Source organism: Pseudophryne corroboree, chromosome 3 (genome assembly GCF_028390025.1).
Source record: "Pseudophryne corroboree isolate aPseCor3 chromosome 3, aPseCor3.hap2, whole genome shotgun sequence".
NCBI classification, from domain to species: Eukaryota; Metazoa; Chordata; class Amphibia; order Anura; family Myobatrachidae; genus Pseudophryne; species Pseudophryne corroboree.
The window spans coordinates 545593210-545619754 of NC_086446.1; the positions used below are offsets into that span (position 1 = coordinate 545593210).

Here is a 26545-nt window from a genome sequence, read left to right on the forward strand (position 1 = left end):
TAATACCGGTATCTGTGTATTTATTATATTTCTAAGTATTCTCAGAGCGTCGGAGACGCTCGTACAGCTTCCAAGTTAATAAGGTTACACTGTGTTACATTTACACCCTATCACTGCACCAAGGTTTATTGCATAAATACATTGTTTACGGTATAGTTATAAAGGTTTAACATTGAGAGCATCAGCGCCGCTTGTGATCTCCTCGTGGTCCCAAGCGTCCGCTACGCTAGTAGCATATCATTATGTTAGTCGGCAGCCTATAGCGTGCCTGCCTGTGATCTCTTGGCCGTGAGCGAACGTGACGCCCGAGCGTCTCGACTACGGCTAAGCGATTGTTACGCAACGTGCGTACCCTTACGGTATACCATACGCCAATAGCGTACTGTGTTCTTTCACCTTTTAGAGGGTTTTAAGTAAGATAAATATTAGGCTTTATCAATTGGCGGCTCGTCCGTCCTTCACATATCTGCACTAGGTAATTTCAGCAGACATTATCCATCAGCAAAGGGCGGGAGGTCATATTCCTCGTCGTGCTGACCGGATAAGCGTCTGCTTCGCTTAGTAAAGGGTGCTGAAGGAATCCGGAACCGGAGGTAAGAACAATACGCTAGTGTCTTTTAAAAACTGTTTATTTCTGTCTTGCGTACGCACGCACGCATATATCTGCATTTCTTTTCATTCGTGTATTTTCACATATCACTCTCCTGTTTGCCATTTCACAATTGATAACGTGCTAAGAAAGATTTGTTGCTATTAGTAGTTAAAGAGTAAAAGTAATACATTTAAGGGGTAATTTGTAAAGCACGCACACAGCTTTGCCTAAAATACAAGGAAAGACCTGGGTGGTGCTCGGTAGATGATTGAAGACCATCTACATTGATAAACGTGTTAATTGTATTTCTGTGGACATATCTGGCTGGCATACACGTGTTTCTAACAAAAGGGTTAGACTAGTGTACGCAACGTAAAGGCCGACGCACGCAGCGTATATTACGCAACGGAGCGTCTGGGTACGCCCACGTAACTCAAACCACACTATACTATTATTTTAACAGGCGAAAAGGTGGCAACGCGATAAATAGCGCAAGTCAATTTTAGTGTCCGAAATTTAAACTAATAGATCCTTCTTTAAATTTACGACTCATCTGGTCTAAAGGAAAGAAATTTCTGCGCAGAAATAGAAACAAAAGTAAAGTGTACATGTGGTGAGTGAGTGTTTATATATATATGTTTTTACAATTTTTGGGTTGAACCACAAGAAGTCGAGTTCTCGTGAGGTACATACATGTAAGTGACGTGCATGGTGGCTAGGGAGACATCCCTTGTTAAACATAAATTTGAGCATTAGAGTATAGCAGACCAGGAGGTCCGGAACAGACCAGGAGGTCCAGGTACAGCAGACTAAGAAGTCTGCTATAGAGAAAGGAGCACAACCCAGGGGGTTGGTGCAGAACCCATATAGGCCATTAAAGCTCTGGCTGAAGGAATTCGCAGCCGCAATTTTCGATTCCACTGGTCGCTCCGCCCATAAGATTAGTTGCTTATGTGCCGAACGATTGTACCGCACGTAATTGTGTGCATTAGTTAGTAATCTGACCCAGTGCCATTTGCGTACGCTAGGGGTCATAAACGCTATTTGTACATTCTAACGTGATTTGTGTAAATTTTTTATTTTAAGGGAGGTTCGCTGGTCACTCAGGAACTATCCAGCAACCAATAGTTACTGGAAAGAGTAAGTGCTCTTCGGATCACCCTCGCATGTTCCAGTAAATAGCGGTTCAGGTCGCAGGGGCCCTGGGTCGAGTACGCCAGCGCTAAGGCAGTGTGTGGGCGTATTGGTCGGCGTGGGCGAGTGAGTGGGGTACTCGGTAAACCGCCACCGTCGGCCTATCTTGAACATCTTGGTTTTTGTAAGGGTTCGCTGAAGACCCTGATTGAAGGTCAGAGGTAGTGAAAGCAACACCTGCAAGTTATGGGGGCCAGTTGTTCAGGTAAGGGGCGATCAACCTCGGTTCGGGTTGATTCAGTAAACCGACCAATCGGGTCGGCAAGGTATGTAATGTGTGAAAAATACGGTTCACACACAGAGGTTTTATGTGATGAATGGGAAAGAATGACTGTACATGACGGGGAGAAGTTCCCAAGAGTAGGCAGCTTTAGCCCAGATGTGTTACTAAATCTAAGGAGAAGGATATGTCTCATTAAATCAACAAAGAGACGGATCAAACATTATGATTATTTACAGTTATGGCAACAGGAGGGTGAAATACAGAGAGGATTGGCTCAGGCGGCGGGATCTAACCCTATCAGGAAACTGATAGCTACGGCACCACCGCCACCTTACATAACGGGAGAGAAGTTGGTTGCGGAGAATGACGCACTAATGTGTAATAAACAGGCACTTAGTAACTGTATAAATGTTAAGGATAATACGAATAAGATGAGTAATGCAAGTATTAACCCGTGCAAGTTGTACCCTGTTTTAAACTTTCCCCAGGAGTGTGATCAAGAGGACGAATCGGCAACAATATCGGCGCTCTCTCTAGTAGCCACCATATCAGAAACAGCAGTAGGCACGTCCCAACCCCCGAGATTAGTATCAAAAGCCCCTAGCGGAGGGACAGGTGAGGTCGTATCAACGGGTAAGTACGGCACCATACACTATGCTGAAACCATATCACCACAGGCTGTAGAATCTATTCAGAATGATGTAAGTAGACTTAATCCCGTTAGGGTAATAGCAGTGCCAAATGGGAAAACGGATACTTCAGGAGTCACTCCTGTCAGAAACATTGCCATGCACTGTCCATTTTCCCGAATGGAATTAAGAGCAATAGTGTCTGAATTCCCTGACCCTAGAAAAGATCTAGTTGCTAGCCAGAAATACATTAGAGACCTAGGGAATACGGTAGAGCCCAATAACAAAGACTGGCAGATATTGCTGAGGGCATGTTTACCCTCCAATGTCGACTCAGCACAATTTTTAGCTGACTGTAAATTAGATGAGGATGTACCCCTTACGGATGTGTACAACCAAGACAATGTAAAGAGAATAAATTTACAGTTAAAAGAGTATTTTCCAGCTGTAGTTAAATGGAACAAGATTTTCTCCATAAAACAAAAAGAGGCAGAAACAGCTGCTGACTATTTTCACAGGGCATTACAGGAAATGGCTAAGTATACAGGCATAGAAGACATCAAGACAAATGTAAATCATAGAGAAGTAGCAGTATCTGTGTTAATGGATGGATTAAAGGAGGTATTGAAGGCTAGGGTACAGACCACGCAACCATGTTGGCGAGGTCTGTCGGTGGCTACTTTAAGAGAGGCCGCCCTTGATCACGATCGGAATATAACCAAACACAGGGAGTTACAAAGTGATAAATTAATGACCGTAAGTATACAGGCCCTGACTACAAGGCAACCTTTGTATAAAACTCCAAACCCTGTGGGTAAGTCAAATGTGGTAACCTGTTATTTCTGTCATAGAGAGGGACATTTTGCACGAGACTGTAGAGTGAAAAACACAAATATCATATCAACCCCCTAGACAACGACATGACACACGAAATTGGGATCAGGGACCGCAGAGACGGAGCCATGAGCCACATGCAGGGGAAACAAAAAGGTTGCCTTATTAACAGATGGGAGGGACCATACCAAGTCTTATTGATTAGCACGACAGCATTGAAGGTTGCCGAGAGAGAGACTTGGGTTCATTCGTCCCATTGTAAGAAGGTTGCTGATCCAGAGAGGTCCCGTGATAAAGAACAGACGGTAGAGGAAGTTGTATCACTGGAGTGTCTGTTTCAGGAGGACTGAGACGGCACCTGAGAAGATCAGAGGCAGTTGTCGATCCCCTGTTCCCTTTTATTGTTTTTCTCCACTTCCCATCCCATCTCCCTCAATTATTTCTTTCCCCCTTCTCATCCTTCTCCATTTCCTCCTATAAGATGGACTTGCCCCAAGAGACTGTGATCCGGATTTTCCTGTTGACCATGATGTTGACCAGAGCAGTCTGTTCCGGCGAGAGTACCATGGAGGTCGAGAGGGGTTCTGGAATGGGTTCTGATGACAGAGATGGAGGCGTAGATTTCCAAGAACAACATAATCACCGAGTAAAGGCGAGTATCAGAAAACGATCTGGTAGCATTGACAATAGAAGGAATTGTGAAGGATTGTTAGCTGAGGAGAACTGTATCTGTAGGCTCTGTGACAGTGTAGTTGAGGATGGGTGTATCAAGAAATGCCAATCCAGTTTTAATATCCACATGGACCGGCATCCATTGAGTGACTATCACTCCTTAGTGGGTAAAGTGTTAAATCAGACAGATTGTTGGGTATGCTCTCAAGTACCTCAAGGCCATAGCAAATCAGGATTAGTGCCCTTCCCGTTAACTATAGGGGAGGTACTTGAGCTAAGTGGTGGGAGACCGGTGGACAGGAGGTTTAATATCTCCAGTCCTCCTAGTTTGAAGCTCCACCAATATCATGTGGATAGATCCCTAGTATGTTTTAACATTTCCAATCCCCGAAAGCCGGGAAATTGGGAAGTGTCATGGAATAACCAAACCATGACCTTTTCATACAGAGCCGATAGAATGCCTACAGATACAGAACTTATACGCCACATAGCCGGTAGTGGAAAATATTTCCGATATAGGTATACCCTAGGAAGTAGGACCATGAGAGTTGGAGAGGTATCACCAGGATACTGTGCACATATCATACAAACTGATACGTGTATTAAACAGATGGGAGAATTAGGGTTAGGAGATTTCATATGGAAAATGTGTAATATGGTTATGTCCTACTCCGTCCTATATGTTCTCCCCGATGATGCATATTTCATATGCGGGAGGAAGGCGTATAAGTGGCTTGCCCCAAACTCAGAAGGGTTATGTTGTATTGGAAAAGTACTGCCTGAAGTAATGACTGTATCGCATACCAAAATGAAAGATATTCACCGCAGTGCCCAAGCTCCTTATACTCACACCCATTACGAGCACGTAGTTAAAAGGCACCTGATAGAAAGAACAGAGCATCCGGCCTCTGACCTGATCAGTGAATCCACCGGGATTCAATTCTTAATGGCGTTAGATATCACTCGCACCGCAAGAGGAGTGATAAATTATAAATATATCTCTGCGCTTGCAAATTTACTAGACAATATCACTGAAAAGTATGATGACACATTCAGGTATACTGGAAGGGAGCTCCAAGCTTATAAAACAGAACTGGTTCAGCATAGGATGATTCTCAATTATCTCACAGCTGTGACGGGTGGGTATTGTGTCACCCTAGCAACGCAGTACGGCGTAAAATGCTGCACTTATATTACGAATAGCACCGAGGACCCGGTCGAGGTCAAAGACCAAAAGATGGACGACATTCTCCAATTAAAGTGGGAATTCCGCAGGAGACACAATCTCACCCTTGCTGCTGTGGGTAATGAGCTGACCAGTTGGGTGTCATGGTTGAACCCGCGAAATTGGTTCTCCGGTTTAGGAGAATGGGCTCAAGGAGTTATAATGGATGTAGGGAAGTTTCTTCTATGTATCTTGGGTGTTGTCATATCGATTGGCTTGATATTTAGATGCGTTCAGGCTTTAACGAAGTGTAAACGTAGCGCCCGAGTGATGAGTTTAAGGAGTGAAGATACTGTAATAACAACGACTGATGTGATTTACGACCCAACGATAGAGACACTGTTGTGATGAAAATGTGATTCTACGGTCCGTTTCTTTCACCTGTTTCTCCTTTGTATCTCACCAAGGTAAAAAGACCCGCATGGAAGAGGAATTTGATGACCCGGTATACAGACAACAGATGGACCAAAGAAGAAGTTTGACAACCTTGTACACAGACATCAGATGGACTATGCCATAGACCCCCATGTCCCTAGTACTTTTAATTTTACGCTAGCCCAACACTTTTTGTAAGTCTATGGACATTGATAAAGCTTTGCTTACGTTTATTAGCAAAAGCACAAAGAGACTACAGTCAACATGTACTTCAGACAAGACTTCAGACAAGACTTCAATCAACAAATGTATATTAACCTCACATAGAATATCAATGCATTTACCATAAGTGTTCTTTATCTTCATCTCTACAACCTTCAGGTAATGACACACATAGTCGATAGGGAATAAAGGCACAGATATCAGCACTCACATATTCCCCCATTCATGTATCATCAACTAAAATGTGCTCCCCCATTTTGTTGTAACCAAAAGCCGAAGAGAGCTCGGTAAAGTTTGACAGCCCATCCACAGACCCGTACCACGGGATAAGAAGGAATTCAAATGTATACTTCGCAATACCTCGAAGCTTGATTTAAAACACGTACGGCACGATGATACATGACCCCCCAAACATGGATTCATACACACATGCTTCTGCTATCTCACTAGGTCATACCCTTTTCCTACCTTCTCCTCTCCTCCCCTACCCAATCATAGAAATGTATTTATACATGACATATATTTTTCTCTTTTTGAAATGTTAAAGAAAGTGGCAGTTATTGATGACTGCCAAAGGGTGGACTGTCAAAGTCAGAAAAATATCACGCTACACATTGCCATATTTGCACCTCATGCGTGTCCCCGCTGCGAGTGCATGAGCTCTCCCGTGCGTGCGCATACTCGCTATTGCGTGCACCCGCAGGCGCACGGTGTGCGCATTTACGGTAAAGTTTATGTGCGTCTAGCGGGCGACTCGTTCGTAACATATTTTAACTATATAATGTATTTTGTAGATTATGGTCCCTTTGATAGAATCTGAAAGTTTAGTTAATGTAGCATGTTCATAGACAAAGAGATCCCTCTTTGTTTGATACGAAGGGTCAGACAGGGGTTATACAGTGGTGTTTAGTATCCATCGGAAGAGTATTTAATTAGCAATATTCCGGTGTTGGTTTGAAGCAGATTAATCGCTCGTGCGTATAGTTATGGACATAAGAAGTTTATGGACATTTACTATTATTTGCACTTTATTATCCATGCGGCGGGAAACCTAGTTTCCCACCCACCTGAGCAGTTGGAAATAGTCACAGCCCACCTGTATGAATCAACCTATGACCTTTTGTTATAATGCGAAGACGAATTCCTGTGTCCAATGAACAATAAGAATATAGGGACCATTGTACTGTATTATGTGTAGGGTATAAAAGGACAAGCCACTCTGGGCCAGCTCTCTATTCTCTTCAACGGTTCTCACCACTGATAATCGGGAGCTGGATATCCAGAGGCGCATGCGATTGTTTCCCTTGAGCGTAAGTTTCTCCGCAACCATATTGCCTTTATTGTTATTGTGAGCCATATCTCTCTCTCTCTCTCTCTCTCTCTCTCTCTCTCTCTCTCTCTCTTCTCTTTCTCTCTCTCTCTCTTAAGTATTATTGTACTGTTATTTGTATCTCATGTGTAGTTTTCTGGTTAGGTAGTCAATGTTATTTTGGTAGTGTATGACTTGTATTGTATTATTCTTTTGCAAATAGAACGTTCATATAAGGTGTTAGAACCTAATACCGGTATCTGTGTATTTATTATATTTCTAAGTATTCTCAGAGCGTCGGAGACGCTCGTACAGTTTCCAAGTTAATAAGGTTACACTGTGTTACATTTACACCCTATCACTGCACCAAGGTTTATTGCATAAATACATTGTTTACGGTATAGTTATAAAGGTTTAACATTGAGAGCATCAGCGCCGCTTGTGATCTCCTCGTGGTCCCAAGCGTCCGCTACGCTAGTAGTATATCATTACGTTAGTCGGCAGCCTATAGCGTGCCTGCCTGTGATCTCTTGGCCGTGAGCGAACGTGACGCCCGAGCGTCTCGACTACGGCTAAGCGATTGTTACGCAACGTGCGTACCCTTACGGTATACCATACGCCAATAGCGTACTGTGTTCTTTCACCTTTTAGAGGGTTTTAAGTAAGATAAATATTAGGCTTTATCAAAGGAAAACACTTCCCTTATAAATATCTTATGAAAAACTTTGTACTTAGCTCTAAAAACATAAAACCAAAAACATCTGTAGTAAAAATGTATAATAATTAGCAACAATGTTTCATACCCATTCAAGTAGACTTTTCCAATGTTTGCAAGAAAAAACTCTAGATTGTTACTATGTCCTTTTTTCATTAATGGGAGGATTGTGTTGGTTGGTTTCAAACTTCTCCTCAAGATTGCCTGTAAAAATTAGGATATAGAACATTGTAGCTTAAGATTGAAAATCAGTACTAAAATACTTCTATATATATTGATTAAAAGCATTAAAACCTATAAACCGAGAAACAATAGTATTCATGCACTTAAAACAGTGGTTCCCAAACTGTGTGCATAGGCACCCTGGGGTGTCGCGAGGCTCTTGCAGGGGTGCCTCGGGTTAGTGGTCCAGTACCTAATCAAACTAGCCAGTGCTAGTGGCTGCCAATCATAAAATGTGTGGACAACTGTACACCACCACATAACTGAACCTAAGGATGACAGATCGGCACAGTTTACTTACTTTAATATTTTTTCCACATTTATCACTAGCCATAATTCAAGAAAGTTTGGGAACCACTGACTTGTGTAAAATAAAGCTAGTACTTTTTATCAGCCAGTAGATGTCACTGTTGCCTCATCTCTTATGTGCTTAGAATTTCTTTCAGCCTTTTTCTCATCTGTTAAATCTAGTTTACATAACAGTACAGGCATCATTCTAAGTAGTTTTTTCTATACAGTACATTTTATTCTTTACTGATACAGAAGAATATTATTTTAATTTAGCTGCAACATGCTAAATCACACCTTTAATTTGTGCCACAAGGTTTATTTAAGTGTTTATATATGTACTGTATCACTTATGAAAGTACACAATAACACTGAAAAGCTGGATCTAGCTGAGCTGTTTATCAGTGCCGCCTCATTCCATGTTTACTTATATATTATAATAATGAGAAAAGCAACAGTGGCAAGATTACTGAGAGTGCCAGAAGCAATGTAGTTCTTTATAGATATATAGATTCAGTTTAACAAGGGTTAACAACTTAGAGAAACTTTAAAGTAACAGGGGTGGGGCCCAGATTTACTGTATATGGGATGGACATATGTGTTTTGCTTTGAGACAGGAGCGGCGAAGCTACAGTATGTAATACACTATGGGGTAGATTTATTAAGCCTGGTGAAGTGACAAAGGGAAAGGTGATAAAGTACCAGCCAATCAGCTCCTAACTTCCATGTTACAGGATGGGTTTGAAAAATGACAGGCGCTGACTGGCTGGTGCGTTGTCACCTTCCACTTTATCAAATCACCGAGCTTAATAAATCTGCCCCTATGTGAGAACAAAGGATTGCTATTGATGAGTAGGGGATAGGGGATCAATAGATGTACTCCCAACTTTTTTTTAACTCAGGCCCCGGGATTTATTTTAACAAATATGTACAAATATGGTCATTGGCAGGGGGAAAATGTGCCCTGTGCCCCTGAACACGCGACACTGTGTCATCGTAATGAAGGTCGCGGGGTGATGGAGCAGCTAAGGACATTGTGGGCTGTTCTGTGCCGGCTTGCTGCCAGGACCTGGGGGAAGCTGAGTAATCAAAAATGATCCAGACTCCCCAGGGAGAACCTGAGCATCTGCAGTGGTAAGTACACTCCAGACGGTGGCTCTCTAGGCTGCAGGGTTCCATGCATGCCAAATACAGGTGTCATGGGGCAGTGACGGTGCTTCTACCTAGGCAATGCACCTTGGCCAGCAGAAACACTCAACTACCCATAGTTATGGCCCTACAGTATATGTACCTTAGTAGTTTTATTTTTTAATTCTCCTGCAGAAAACATACTAATGAGGCACTAAATAATAATGGTGAAGTGAATAACTGTGAATATTATAGCTAATATAGTAAGCATAATGCATTTTAATGTTAAGAAATGTAATTTTTTTAGTGCGCATACTGTTTTCAGCAGAGGGATTGTTTTGTTTTTTACAGTAGCTTTTGTATTGCAAATTACATCTTGCTCCACAAGAACACAAACTGAATCCTCCTGATAGATTTAAACTGAGTACAACTCAAGTAATAGAAACTGATAAAAACAATGGATAATAGGAAAATACTTTATTTGATGTAAACAAATGTTTGTTTGTTTGTTTTTTTTATAATTGCCTGTGTCTGTGCATATTATTATATATGGCGCATGTCAATTAAGCTGCCAAATAACGCTTTCGAATTCTTAAATCTTTCAGAAGAAAGAAACAGAATCAAGATGTTTTACAGAGGGAATTCTGAGTTATTTATGTGCGGTTGGAGGTTTATGTGTGAAAACCAATGGTCTGCTCTAAAACTGAATGTCACCTACACACTTCCGCACTGTGCATGCAGTTTGGCTCAGAGAACTGTATTTGATGTGTGGCAGTTTGCAATCTACATTAAAAAAAAAAAAAAAAAAAACAGCCAATGTTTTCCCCACAATCTTCATAGGAATTTACCTGAAGAAGGGCATGGGGGGCAATTTCCACCACTACAGCATTTTCGGGGATGCTCTGTAAGCCTTCCTGGAATAAGACTGGACTGACTAAATTATTCACGTGGTACTCGGCTGATGAGAACTGAGCAAGGTCACTCTGCCACTGAGACTCAGGGATAGACGTACTGATCCAACGATGAGAACGCCGTTTTGGAATAGTAATAACCTGGGAAACAATATTAACAAGAAATAAGACAGTAAAACTCATAAAAGAAATTATGAAATAGTAAATATTTGTAAATGCACATTATGGGGTGTATTCAATTGCAATTGGAAACTTCCGTTTTGTCGGAAAGATGGCAGTTTCCGACTTTTTTAGGTCGGAAAGGTGTTCTGACCTATTCAATCCTCCCTCCGTTTTTCCGACAAGTTGGGAATTCCGACTTGTCGGAAAACACGTGGATCCGCGGCTATTCCACCGATCGACGTGCTTTCGTGTTTTGTCGGAAACGCGGCCAAATCCGACAGATTTTAGCCCCGTTTCCGACTATGTCAATCCGACTTTAAAAAAAGTCGGATTGGCATTGTCGGGAACGGCCAAATCCTGTCGGATCCTTTTTCGTCGGAAAGGATCCGACATCTATTAAATACACCACTAAATATATATGCAAGCTAAGTTATCTCAAGAATGACTGGTGAACAATAATTTTAGCAACCCTGATATCAGGAGTGATACCCTTACTTTAAAATGTACATCCAAATTGTGAGGTTAATCCTGAGGGTGGACCAGATCTGTAATGCCATATGTAAGCTTTATGGTTTATGGCTCTTTAGGGCCTATTTATCAATGAGTTTTAGCTATTTTAAACTTGTTGGGCGGGATGTAATGAACTCCGAGTCCGTTGCCTGTGCGGGATGCCGGCCAAACTCTGATATTTTTTTAAAGGGGCAATCATGTACAAGGCTAAACTATGCCTTGTACATGATTGCCCCTTAAAAAAAACGTCAGAGTTCGGCCGGCATCCCGCACAGCTGCCGGACTCGGAGTCCATTACATATCGCCCATTGCGTATGATTAATGGTGCTACAGCCAATCAGCTCCTAACTGTCAAGTGTTTGCAAAATGGCTGGAGCACCATTTATCATATGCAACCAATTTAAAATAGCTAAAACTCATTAGTAAAAACCCTTTATCTATAGCCTCTGAGTGGGAGCGAGTGGGGGAGGGGGGAAGGGGAGTTGAAAGAAGCGAGTGTGCTTAGTGCTAGACTACAGACTAGCACAATAGATTAGCTCTTATAGGCTATGAAAGATACAGGAGAACATGACACCCAAGCTGAAAACTGAGTTCCATTGAAGACATAAAAGACATACTTGATACAGATTTGATGGAGTTTGAGATCCGATTCTCTAGATAACAGGTGATAGTGGTTTTTATTTAGGTAAGTCATGTTCCTATCCCTCAGATTTAATTGGTTCAGGATGGGGAGCTTTTTTTTAAGTTACATACCCGACTTTGACAAGAAAATAAACTCTAATGTGACGAAATATATTGCAGAAGACTCGAGAATAAATAAAAATAGCTAATTTAAAAAACAATAATGACCAGGAACATCCTCACTTACTTTTTTCAGGGCACTGAGAAGGGATGGTGCAATAGATGCCATGTAATATGAGTGAAAGGCCACCCCCGCACTCTGCACCTCTTTGGCAAATACCCCATCCTGCTTCAGTTTTGCAACAAAGTCTCGCACAGAATCCTAAGACACAGGAAAATAAGGACACTCGTCAATGGAATGCTATAACAGCAAAGAGTTGAGCAGCAATGTCTCAAGCTGTACATTCTCCCACAGGCCAACACTGGCTGCCAGTGATTAGTCACTGACTAATAGCATAACACAGAACTGTTACCTGGGGACCCGATATGGTGACCGTGTCCTCTGAGTTATGGCAGGCAGGTACCACACCCTGTGGGCACTGAATTTTGCATTCCTCCCAAGTCAACCCTGCCAAGAGCAAACATGGAATATTTATCTGCTGGCACATGCCACAACTATATAGCTAAAAGGAGCAATGTGAATATTTATGCAATGATTGCTAAAAGATATCAGAACTAAGGGCCCGATTCAGACCTGATCGCTGCTGTGTGCTTTCACACAGTGGGCGATTATCGTTTGACTGCACATGCGTATGCACCGCAATGCACACATGCGTCGCCAAACAGCGACAAGCTGGTGCAAAACTTTCAACCGCACAGCCATTCACAGGAAGAAGACATTTTTTGGGTGGTAACTGACCTTTTTCTGGGAGTGTCAGGGAATACGCAGGCGTTCCTAAGCATTTTCTGGGAGGGTGAGTGACGTCAGCTGACGATCACCCTGTTCTCATCGCACTGTAGGAGTAAGTCCTGGGCTGCGCACACACTGCACACAGTGGAAAAACCATTAGATGGTGAGTGAGTGGCGAACGGATTTGCAACTGTCCGCTGACTGAAGGACAGTTTTGCACGGCGTACACATGCGATCGCACACTTGCACGGGCGAATTTACACTCCCCCTTGGGCAGTGACTATCTGATCGCAGGACAGCAAAATTTGCAGCACAGCGATCAGGTCTGAATCGGGCCCTAAGTTTTGGGTTTAAAACAATATAAAATAGAATAAACAAAAAGACTTGCTTTAGACGCATCACTAAATAAACCATTAAATGCTTTGATTGAGTAAGTAGATCACATGTAATGCTGTCCGACATTGCCGAAGCTGCAGGTTGCCGGCCAAACTCAGGGGCAATCACTTGCAAGGCAAAACCATGCCTAGTAAATAACTGCCACTTTAAAAAAAATGTCAGAGTTTGGCCGGCATTCCGCAGGGCCTCTGAACTCAGGCGGTATTACATCCGGCCCTACAGTATGTCCCCAATGCCTGTAATATTCTCATCAAAAAGTATTTATTGATTTTTACATGAAAGATCCTTTTTTTCAGAATCAGGGAAACTATGAACTTTTATGTTTTGCAGATCAGCCCTGGTAAGGGGCACTCACCATGTTTATAGCAGAAATGATTTTGTTTTTGTTTTGTTTTGTAAATACCACTAATTGATGTTCCAATAACTAAAATATGTATATTACATCTATTATTACTGATGTTCTGTCAAATGTCACAGGAACTCATCTATGACTACAGAATATTATTAAATGCATTTCCATATAGGTTATAACCAGTCACCAATGCTGTAAAAGTGAGCACCAAACAGGATGTACCCGTTGTAGAGTAAAGGAACATGAGTACATCCAGGAATCATTGCATACCATGGATCAATGGACCTCATTCCGAGTTGTTCGCTCGCTAGTTGCTTTTAGCAGCATTGCACACGCTAGGCCGCCGCCCTCTGGGAGTGTATTTTAGCTTAGCAGAATAGCGAACTGTCAAAGTCAGAAAAATATCTCTATACACACTGCCATATTTGCACCTCACACTGGTCCGCGCTGCGCATGCGTGCGCTCTCCCGTGAAGGCGCATACCCGCTGTTGCGTGCACCCGCTGGTGCATGGTATGCGTATTTACGGTAGAGTTTATGCGATCGTAGCGTGCGACTCAATCATTACATATTTTCACTAATAATGTATTTTGTAGATCATGGTCCCTTTGATAGATTCTGAAAGTTTGGTTAATATAGAATGTTTATGAACAGAGGAATCCCTCTTTGTTTGATACGAAGGGTCAGATAGGAGTAATACAGTGGTGTTTGGTACCCATCGGAAGAGTATTTAAATAGCAATATTCCGGTGTTGGTTTGGAGCGGATTAATCGCTCGTGCGAATAGTTATGGACATAAGAAGTTTATGTCCATTTACTATTATTTGTTCTTACTTAATCATGCGGCGGGAAACCCAGTATCCCACCCACCTGAACAGTTGGAAACAGTCACAGCCCACCTGTATGAATCAACCTATGACCTTTTGTTATAATGCAGAGCCGAATTCCTGTGTCCAATGAACAATGAGATTGTAGGGACCATTGAATTGTATTGTGTGTGGGGCATAAATAGCAGGCCGACCATATCCAACTTCACTCTCTTCAACGGTTCTCATTGCTGATAATCGGGAGCTGGATATCGAGGCGCATGCGAACGTTTCCCCTTGTGCGTAAGTTTTCTCCGTAATCATTGTCTTACTGTGAGCCATTTCTCTCTCTCCCTCTCTTCTCTTTCTCTCGTATTTTTCCTTGATTAGACTTGAATTGTATTGTATTGTATTTCCTGTGTAGTTATCTGGTTAGTTGGTTTATGTTATATTGTAGTGTATGCTTTGTACTGTGATTCTTTTTGCAAGTATAATAGTCATAATACATATAATAGGTTTCGGACCCTAAGCCCAGGTATCTGTGTATTCTTTTTAGTGTTAAATATTCCCTGAGCATCGGTGACGCTCAAGCAGCTTTGTAGTTAATCAGGTTACACAAGGTTGCACTTACACTTTGTCTCTACATTAAGGTTTGCTGTGTATTTCATTGCTAAAGGTATAGATATAAAGGTTTAACGTTGTGAGCGTCTGCATCGCTGGTGATCTCCTCGTGGTCCCGAGCGCCGCTACGCTATAGCGATTCATTACGATAGTCAACAGCCAATAGTCTGCCTGCCTGTGATCACTTGGCCGTGAGTGAACGTGACGCCTGAGCGTCTCGATCACGGCTAAGCGATCGATACGCAACTTGCGTACCCTTACGGTACTTCTTACGTAGATAGCGTACAGTTTTCTTAGACCTCATAAAGGGTTATATACACGATAAATATTCAGCTTTATCAATTGGCGGCTCGTCCTGTCCTTCACATATCTGCACTAGGTAGATCAGCAGACATTATCCCTCAGCAAAGGGCGGGAGGTTGTCTCGTAGTGCTGACGGGATAAGCGTCTGCTTCGCTTAGATAAAAGAGTGCTGAAGGAATCCGGGAACCGGAGGTAAGAACAAAACGCTAGTGTCTTTTAAAACTGTATTTTTCTGTCTTGCGTACACACGCACGCACACATATATATCTGCATTTCTTTTTCATTTTCGTATATCACTCTCCTGTCTGCCAGTTTTATAGTTGAAAAAAAAAAAGTGCTAAAAAAAGATTTGCTGTTATTTCATAGTTTAAGAGTAAAGGTAATATAGTTAAAAGATAGACAAACACACAGTTTTGCCTGGGAGATAAGGCGAAGTCAGTGTGTTGTGTGGTAGATGATCAAGGATCATCTACATTGATAAAAATATAAATTGTGTTACGGTGGATCTTTGCTTTGCGTACACGTGTCCCTAACAAAAGACTTGTGTACGCAATCCAAAGGCAGACGCACGCAGCGTACATTACGCAACGGAGCGTCCGGTTACGCCCACGTAGCTCAAGTCACGATAAGTTGATTTTTAACGCAACGCGATAAGTAACGCAAAGCGGTAAATAGCGCCACAGGCGATAAATAACGCAAGTCTATTTTTGGAAATCCGAAATTTAAATTAACAGATCCTGCTTCTAATTGGTAACACAGCTGGGCTAAAGAAAAATTTCTGCGCAGAAATAGAAATAGAAGCAAAAGTGTACATGTGATGAGTGAGTGTTTTTGTATTACATAAGTTTATATAACTTAAAGGTTGAACCACAAGAAAAGTCGAGTACTCGTGAGGTACACGCGTGTAAGTGACGTGCACGGTGGCTAGGGAGGCATCCTTGGTTAAACATAATATTTGAGCATTAGAGTATAGCGGACCAGTATAGAACAAGACCAGGAGGTCAGACCAGGAGGTCGTACAGAACAAGACCAGGAGGTCATAGTAGACCAGCAGGTCCAGGTACAGTAAACAGGGAAGTCCGCTATACAGTTCAGAGGCACAACACCAAAAGAAGGGTTGGTGCAAGACCCATATAGGCCGTACAAGCTCTGGCTGAAGGAATTCGCAGTCGTAAGTTTCGATTCCATTGGTCTTTCCGTACACAAGCTTAGTTGTTTGTGTACTGAACGACTGGACCGCACGTAATTGTGTACAGTAGTTAGTAATCTGACCTAGTACCATTAGAGTAAAGGGGTCACAAACGCTATTTGTACATTCTGACGTGATTTGTGTAATTTTTTATTTTTCAAGAAGGGAAGTTCGCTGGTCACTCAGGAACTATCTGACAACCTCACCTTTACTGGAAAGAGTAAGTGTTCTGCGGATAACCCTCGCATGTTCCAGTAAACAACGGTTTTTATAGGTGCCCTGGGTCGAGTGCGCCAGCACCATATCGGTGTGATCAGGTCGCATTGGTCGGCGTGGGCGAGTGAGTGGGGTACTCGGTAAACCGCCACCGTCAGCCTATTGTGAACAATCTGGTTTTCTGTAAGGGTTCGCTGAAGACCTTGATATAGAGATCAGAGGTAGAGCAAGCAACGCCTGCAGAGTTATGGGGGCCAGTTGTTCAGGTAGGGGGCGATCAACCTCGGTTCGGGTTGATTCAGTGGTCCGACCAATTGGGTCGGCCAGGTATATCATGTGTGAGAAATATGGAAGTCACACAGAGGTTTTATGTGATGAATGGGAGAGAATGACGGTACAAGACCGGGAGAAATTCCCAAGAATAGGTAGCTTCAGCCCAGAGGTGTTACAAAATTTAAGGAGGAGGATATGTCTCATAAAATCAACAAAGAGACGAGTTCAGCATTATGATTATTTACAGTTGTGGCAACAGGAAGGTGAGATACAGAGAGGTTTGGCTCAGGCGGCAGGATCTGGCTCTAACAGAAAACTGATTGCCACGGCCCCGCCGCCACCATATATATCAGGAGAGAAGTTGATTACGGAGAAAGACGCACTAAGGTGTAACACAAAATCACTTAGTAACTGTGTAAATGTTAATGATAATGTTAACCCATTAACCCATGCAAGTATTAACCCGTGCAAGTTGTACCCTGTTTTAAACTTTCCTCAGGAGTGTGATCAAGAGGACGAAGCGACAACGATTTCAGCGCTCTCTCTAGCAGCCACCATAGCAGAGACCACAGTAGGCACAGCAACACCCACGAGATTAGTAAAGGCCCCTAGCGGAGGGATAGGTGAGGTCGTATCGACTGGTAAGTACGGCACCATGCATTATACTGAAACAATTTCACCACAAGCTGTAGAATCTACACAGAATGAGGTTGTTAGAATTACTCCTGTTAGGGTAATAGCAGTTCCCAATGGGAAAACAGATGTATCAGGAGCCACTCCCATAAGGAACATTGCCATGTACAGCCCATTTTCCCGAATGGAATTAAGGACCATAGTGTCTGAATTCCCTGACCCTAGAAAAGATTTAGTTGCCAGCCAAAAATACATCACAGACTTAGGAAACACTTTAGAGCCCAATAATAAAGATTGGCAGATATTGCTAAGAGCTTGTTTACCCTCCAATGTCGACTCAGCTCAATTTTTAGCTGATTGTGGACTAGATCTGGATGTACCTCTTACAGATGTGTACAACAAAGATAACGTAAAAAGGATAAACTTACAGTTAAAGGAGCATTTCCCAGCAGTTGTTAAATGGAACAAAATATTTTCCATTAAACAAAAAGAGTCAGAAACAGCTGCAGAATATTTTCACCGGGCACTATTAGAAATAGCAAAGTACACTGGTATAGAGGACATTAGGACAAATCCAAACCATCGAGAAGTAGCAGTATCTGTACTAATGGATGGTTTGAAGGAAACATTAAAGGCAAGGGTACAGACCACGCAACCATGTTGGCGAGGTCTGTCAGTGTCCACTTTGAGAGAGGCTGCTATTGATCACGACCGAAACATCACCAGACACAGGGAGTCGCAGAGCGATAAGCTAATGTCAGTAAGTATACAGGCCCTGACCACAAAGCAGCCTGCGTATGTACCATCCAACCCTGTGGGTAAGTCAACTATGGTAACATGTTATTCTTGTCAAAGACAGGGACACTATGCACGAGACTGTAGAGCGAAAAATTCGCAAAGATCATACCAACCCCCTAGACAACGACACGACACACGACATTGGGAGCAAGGTCCGCAGAAACGGAGTTATGAGCCACATACAGGGGAAACAAAAAGATATCCCCCGAACAGAGACTGGCATGCCTCTGGTAGTTCCCAGCTAACTCCCTCACAAGTAGTTGCTGCCAGCGGGATACAGGCCGGTCACCATACCCAATAGGGGTGTGGCCATACCTGTAATCTGCAGCCAGTGAAATTGATTGCCAACCTTGAAAGTGAACCCGAGGTCGCAATTAATGTAGCTGGTAAAACTTTAAACTTTCTTGTAGACACAGGGGCGGCCAAGTCAGTGATAAATTCAACAGTGGGCATGAGAACCACTGGTAGGACAATTCCAGCCATGGGAGTAACAGGAGTAGTCCAGCACTACCCTGTTAGCAAACCAGCCGAGATTACAATAGGGCCTTTGCATACCAAGCATTCCTTTTTGCTGGCTGCATCGGCACCAACCAATCTCCTGGGAAGAGACTTACTGTGTAAAATGGGGTGCGTCATTTATTGTACTCCTGAAGGTGTATTCTTGGACATACCTGAGAATCACGCTCAGGAAGTGCGAGACATGTTAGACTCCCCATCAAAATTAATGTCACATACCATTATGACAAATAGGAATCCATCCCAAGTAGAAGAGATGACATCTCAGATACCAGAGTCACTTTGGACAAAAGACGGACAGGACACTGGATTAATGGCAAACGTAGCTCCAGTAGTTGTACAAGTAAAAGATGGTAGGATAGCTCCAAAAATCCCACAGTATCCTCTGAAGCCAGAGGTGGAGTTAGGAGTTTACCCAGTAATAGAGCGCTTGCTACAACAGGGCATTCTGGTAAGAACGTCCAGCACTGCCAATAGTCCCATCTTCCCTGTTAAAAAGAGTGGGGGGAGGGGTTACAGGCTAGTGCAGGATCTAAGGGGGATTAACAAAATAGTTGAGAGTCAGTTCCCCGTAGTGCCAAATCCAGCTGTCATCCTAATGCAGATCCCTCCCACTGCCAAATTTTTCACTGTTATTGACCTCTGCTCCGCTTTCTTTTCGGTACCTCTGCACCCTGACAGCCAATATTTGTTTGCATTCACATACAGAGGAGTCCAATACACGTGGACTCGACTACCCCAAGGTTTCATAGATAGTCCAAGTATATTTTCCCAGGCTTTGCATGATTGTTTACAGTCTTTCCAACCAGACAGTGGATCAGTATTGATACAGTATGTGGACGATTTATTACTGTGTTCAGATTCACTGGAAGCATCTCTGAAGGATACGAAACAGCTCCTGTTTCATCTTTCAGACACCGGACACAAGGTGTCCAAAGACAAGTTGCAATTATGCCAAACTAAGGTAAAATATTTGGGACACTGTCTAACACAAGGACTGAGACACCTGACCGCTGATAGAATCCAAGCAATTAGAGACATGACCCTGCCACAAACCCAGCAACAGATCAGAACGTTTTTAGGAATGTGTGGGTATTGCCGTAATTGGATCCCAGGGTTTTCCATTTTGGCGTTACCTTTGCAGGAAATGGTCTCCTCAAACAAACCTGATAGGATTTCGCATACAGACGAGTCCGAAACAGCATTTGAGAGACTCAAACAGTGCCTAACGCAGGCACCAGCACTAGGTATGCCAGACTATGGGAAACCCTTTGAACTATACGGAACAGAAAGTGCTGGTTGCGCGGCAGGCGTACTAACCCAAAAACACGGTGATGCCAGCAGGCCAGTTGCATACTACAGCGCTCAGCTAGATACGGTAGCGCGATCCCTCCCCACATGCTTGCGAAGCGTTGCTGCGATAGCATTGCTAGTGACAAAAAGCGAAGATGTCGTGCTAGGCCACAACCTCACAATCCATACGCCACATGCGGTATCAGCCTTATTGAATTCTGCCCAAACCAGACACGTCTCATCAGCGAGGTTTACAAGATGGGAATTAGCACTAATGGCCCCCGTAAACATCACCATAAGGAGATGCAGTGCATTAAATCCTGCAACATATCTCCCAGGTGTGCCTGGTCAGGCACAAAGGGTGGAAGGTGAGAGTGATGGGGAAGGAGGATTTAATACAAAGGAAGATACACATGATTGTATGGAATATTTGACCCAAAATTTTACCGCAAGGCCTGACATCAGTGACAACCCACTGGAAGATGCAGAACTCACGTTCTACACGGACGGTAGTTGTCACAGACAGTCAGACTCGGGAGACTTGTGTACTGGATACGCAGTCGTAGATGACCAAGACACCATAGAAGCGGAACCACTAGGCCCACCTCACTCAGCCCAGGTTGCTGAACTGGTCGCCCTAACCAGAGCATGTGAATTGGCTAAGGGTAAGTCAGCCAATATCTACACCGATTCTAGATACGCATTCGGGGTAGTCCATGATTTCGGAGCCCTATGGCGCCTCAGAAATTTCATGACGGCAGCTGGTACACCGGTAGCGCATGCAGCTCACATAAAAAGGCTTCTAACAGCGATACAGGAACCCGACAGAGTGGCTGTTATCAAATGTAAAGCACACACATATAGCCAAGACCCAGTATCACTTGGTAACAGCCGAGCAGACGAAGCTGCTAAGTTAGCAGCTGCTACCCCCATACAGACAGACACCACACAATTAATGGTATTTAATACCATTAACACACAGAAGTTGTGTGAAATGCAAAATTTGTGTTCCACACAGGAAAAGGCAGTCTGGAAGGCAAAGGGATGTGGCCAAGAGTCCTCAGGACTCTGGACGGATGGACATGGTAAACCAGTGGCCCCCAGAGCATATCTTCCATGTCTGGCTGAAGCAGCTCACGGGCTGACTCATCTAGGCAAGGAGGGAATGTGCAAATTGGTAAGAGCATATTGGTGCGCCCCAGGATTCTCCTCTCATGCGAGTAAAAGAGCAATGTCATGCCTTACCTGTCTGAGAAAGAATATTGGAAAGGCAATACCTACAGAACCATCCCATATCCCACCTGCCGGCGGCCCTTTCCAGGTAATACAAATTGACTTCATTCAATTACCCCCTTGTCGGAATTTGAAATATGTACTTGTCTGTATAGATGTTTTCTCGAATTGGGTCGAAGCATTTCCTGCAGCTACAAATACCGCTATGTTTACAGCTAAGAAAATTGTGCAGGAATTTGTATGTAGATATGGTATCCCTAGAATAATCGAAAGTGATAGGGGTACCCATTTTACAGGTGATGTCTTTCAAGGAATGTGTAAGTTGATGGGAATTGATAGCAAGCTGCACACTCCGTACCGTCCACAGGCGAGTGCGAAGGTCGAAAGAGTGAACAGCACTATTAAAAATAAATTGAGTAAAGTGATGGCAGAGACAGGATTGACATGGCCAGAAGCTTTACCCATTGTATTGTACAGTATCAGAACCACTCCCAGGTCCCCTCTTAATCTGTCCCCCTTTGAAATCTTATTTGGTCGACAACCGCATGTCATGATTAACCCTCAGGATGATTTGAAATGTAACAATGAAGTAACTGTAAAGTACTTGATTAACATGAGTAAACAGTTAAGGAATCAAAATGATAATCTAAAGTTGGTGATTCCTGATCTACCTGATAGTAATTGTCATGACATTGAACCTGGGGATTATGTAATGATACGAAATTTTCTACGCTCAGGTTGCCTTATTGACAGATGGGAAGGACCATACCAGGTCTTATTGACTAGCACTACAGCATTGAAAGTTGCTGAGAGAGAGACTTGGGTCCATTCATCCCACTGCAAGAAGGTTGCTGATCCAGAGAAGTCCCGTGATAAGGAACAGACGGTAGAGGTTGTATCACTGGAGTGTCTGTTCCAGGAGGACTGAGGCGGCACCTGAGCCTTGAAGACCGAGAGCTGTTGTCGACTTCCCACTCCCTTTTATTGTTTTCCTCCACTTCCCATCCCCTCTCCCTCAAATTTTTTTTTTCCTCCTTCTCATTCTTCTCCGTTTCCTCCTATAAGATGGACTTGCCCCAAGAGACTGTGATCCGGATTTTCCTGTTGACCATGATGTTGACCAGAGCAGTCTGTTCCGGCGAGAGTACCATGGAGGTCGATAGAGGTTCTGGAATGAGTTCTGATGATAAAGATGGAGGCGTAGTTTTCCAAGATCAACCTAACCAACAAGCAAAGGCGAGTATCAGAAAACGATCCGATAGCATTGATCATAGAAGAAATTGTGACGGATTGTTAGCTGAGGAAAACTGTATCTGTAGGCTCTGTAACAATGTCATTGAAGATGGGTGCATTAAGAAATGCCAATCCAGTTTTAATATCCATATGGACCGGCATCCATTGAGTGACTATCACTCCTTAGTGGGTAATGTGTTAAACAAAACAGATTGTTGGGTATGCTCTCAAGTACCTCAAGGTCATAGCAAATCAGGACTAGTACCATTTCCTTTAACGATAGGGGAGGTACTTGAGTTAAATGGTGGGAGACCGGTGGACCGGAGGTTTAATATCTCCAGCCCTCCTAGTTTGAAGCTCCACCAATACCACGTGGATAGGTCCCTATTATGTTTCAACATCTCCAATCCCAGAAAGCCGGGAAATTGGGAAGTGTCATGGAGTAACCACACCATGACCTTTTCGCATAGAGCAGATAGAATGCCTACAGATACAGAGCTTGTACGCCACATAGCCAGTAGAGGAAAATCTTTCCGGTATAGGTACACCTTAGGAAATAGGATTACTAGAGTTGGAGAAGTATCACCAGGATACTGTGCACATATCGTACAACCTTATACGTGCATTAAGCAGATGGAAGAATTAGGGCTAGGAGATTTCACCTGGAAGGTGTGTAATATGGTAATGTCTTTCTCCGTCCCATATGTTCTCCCCGATGATGCATATTTCATATGCGGGAGAAAGGCGTACAAGTGGCTTGCCCCAAACTCGGAAGGATTGTGTTATATTGGAAAAGTATTGCCTGAAGTAATGACTGTAACACATGACAAAATGAAAGACATACACCGTGGTGCCCAAGCTCCTTATACTCACACTCATTACGAGCACCTCGTTAAAAGACAACTGTCAGAAAGGTTAGAGCATCCGGCCTCTGATCTGATCCATGAATCCACCGGGATTCAGGTTCTGGTGGCGTTAGATTTCACTCGCACCGCTCGAGGAGTGATGAATTATAGATACATTTCCGCACTCGCCAATTTGTTAGATAATATCACTGAAATGTATGATGACACGTTTAGATATACTGGAAGAGAACTTCAAGCTTATAAAACAGAACTGGTACAGCATAGAATGGTTCTTAATTACCTCACAGCAGTGACAGGCGGATATTGTGTTACATTGGCAACACAGTACGGCGTGAAGTGTTGCACGTATATCACGAATAGCACCGAGGATCCGGTAGAGGTCATAGACCAAAAGATGGACGATATTCTCCAATTAAAGTGGGAATTTCGCCGAAAACACAATCTCACTCTTGCTGCTGTAGGTAATGAGCTGACTGGTTGGGTGTCATGGTTGAACCCGCGAAATTGGTTCTCCGGTTTGGGAGACTGGGCTCAAGGAGTCATAATGGATGTTGGGAAGTTTCTACTATGTATCTTAGGTGTCGTTATATCGATTGGATTGATATTTAGATGCGGGCAGGCTTTAATGAGGTGCAAACAAAGTACCAGAGTGATGAGTTTGAGGAGTGAGGAAACTGTAATTAACCTGGATTTGATTTATGACCCAATGATAGAAACAATGATGTGATGAAAATGCGATTTCTACGGTCCGTTTCTTTCACCTGTTTTTCTGCTTTTCTCCAAGATAAAAAGACCCACTTGGACGAGGAAGTTGACGAGACGCTATACAGACCACGGATAGATCAAAGAAGAAGTTTTGACCACTTGAGATATGGACACTTGATGAACTTTGCCATGGATCCCCAGTTTCCCTAGAATTCTTAAAATTACGCTAGCCCAACATTTTTTGTAAATCTAATGGCATTGACAAAGCTTATTGCTCACGCCTAATGAGCAAAACAGCGCAAAGAAGACGACTTTCAACTGATACCGAACAAAACTTCAACCGACAGATGTACATTAACCTGACATAGAATACCACCGCATTTACCGTAATTATGTCTTTTCTTCATTTCTACAACCCTCAGGTAATGACACACATAGTATAGGGAATACAGGCACAGATATCAGCAATCACATATTCCCCCATTCATGTATCATCAACTAAAATGTGCTCCCCATTTTGTTCAAAATCCGAAAAGAGCTCGGTAAAGTTTGACAGCCCATCCACAGACCCGTACCACGGGATAAGAAGGAATTCAAATGTATACTTCGCAATACCTCGAAGCTTGATTTACAACACGTACGGCACGATGATACATGACCCCCCAAACATGGACTCATACACACATGCTTCTGCTATCACACTAGGTCATACCCTCTTCACACCTACTCCTCTCTCCTCCCTCACCCAACCATGGAAATGAATTAACCCCTGACATATATTTTTCTCCTTTTGAAATGTTTTAAAAGGTGGCAGTTATTATTGACTGCCAAAGGGTGGACTGTCAAAGTCAGAAAAATATCTCTATACACACTGCCATATTTGCACCTCACACTGGTCCGCGCTGCGCATGCGTGCGCTCTCCCGTGAAGGCGCATACCCGCTGTTGCGTGCACCCGCTGGTGCATGGTATGCGTATTTACGGTAGAGTTTATGCGATCGTAGCGTGCGACTCAATCATTACATATTTTCACTAATAATGTATTTTGTAGATCATGGTCCCTTTGATAGATTCTGAAAGTTTGGTTAATATAGAATGTTTATGAACAGAGGAATCCCTCTTTGTTTGATACGAAGGGTCAGAGAGGAGTAATACAGTGGTGTTTGGTACCCATCGGAAGAGTATTTAAATAGCAATATTCCGGTGTTGGTTTGGAGCGGATTAATCGCTCGTGCGAATAGTTATGGACATAAGAAGTTTATGTCCATTTACTATTATTTGTTCTTACTTAATCATGCGGCGGGAAACCCAGTATCCCACCCACCTGAACAGTTGGAAACAGTCACAGCCCACCTGTATGAATCAACCTATGACCTTTTGTTATAATGCAGAGCCGAATTCCTGTGTCCAATGAACAATGAGATTGTAGGGACCATTGAATTGTATTGTGTGTGGGGCATAAATAGCAGGCCGACCATATCCAACTTCACTCTCTTCAACGGTTCTCATTGCTGATAATCGGGAGCTGGATATCGAGGCGCATGCGAACGTTTCCCCTTGTGCGTAAGTTTTCTCCGTAATCATTGTCTTACTGTGAGCCATTTCTCTCTCTCCCTCTCTTCTCTTTCTCTCGTATTTTTCCTTGATTAGACTTGAATTGTATTGTATTGTATTTCCTGTGTAGTTATCTGGTTAGTTGGTTTATGTTATATTGTAGTGTATGCTTTGTACTGTGATTCTTTTTGCAAGTATAATAGTCATAATACATATAATAGGTTTCGGACCCTAAGCCCAGGTATCTGTGTATTCTTTTTAGTGTTAAATATTCCCTGAGCATCGGTGACGCTCAAGCAGCTTTGTAGTTAATCAGGTTACACAAGGTTGCACTTACACTTTGTCTCTACATTAAGGTTTGCTGTGTATTTCATTGCTAAAGGTATAGATATAAAGGTTTAACGTTGTGAGGTCTGCATCGCTGGTGATCTCCTCGTGGTCCCGAGCGCCGCTACGCTATAGCGATTCATTACGATAGTCAACAGCCAATAGTCTGCCTGCCTGTGATCACTTGGCCGTGAGTGAACGTGACGCCTGAGCGTCTCGATCACGGCTAAGCGATCGATACGCAACTTGCGTACCCTTACGGTACTTCTTACGTAGATAGCGTACAGTTTTCTTAGACCTCATAAAGGGTTATATACACGATAAATATTCAGCTTTATCAGAACGAAAGATTAGCAGAATTGCTAATAAATAATTCTTTGCAGTTTCTGAGTAGCTCCAGACCTACTCACAGATTGCGATCAGCTCAGTCCGTTTAGTTCCTGGTTTGACGTCACAAACACGCCCCGCGTTCGGCCAGCCACTCAATTATTT

At 43.1% G+C, this 26545-nt stretch overlaps 1 protein-coding gene across 1 annotated transcript in view; it reads right to left on the reverse strand.

Moving 5' to 3' along the window:
* The window catches only part of FASN (fatty acid synthase), a 162333-nt gene that overhangs the window by 66266 nt on the left and 69522 nt on the right, over window positions 1-26545 (reverse strand). The window contains exons 12-15 of the mRNA XM_063961239.1: window positions 12366-12460; window positions 12080-12214; window positions 10477-10680; window positions 8079-8194 (exon numbers count right to left, since the gene is read on the reverse strand). Coding sequence (XP_063817309.1) covers window positions 8079-8194; window positions 10477-10680; window positions 12080-12214; window positions 12366-12460 — 550 coding nt within the window. The remainder of the gene's footprint in view (window positions 1-8078; window positions 8195-10476; window positions 10681-12079; window positions 12215-12365; window positions 12461-26545) is intronic.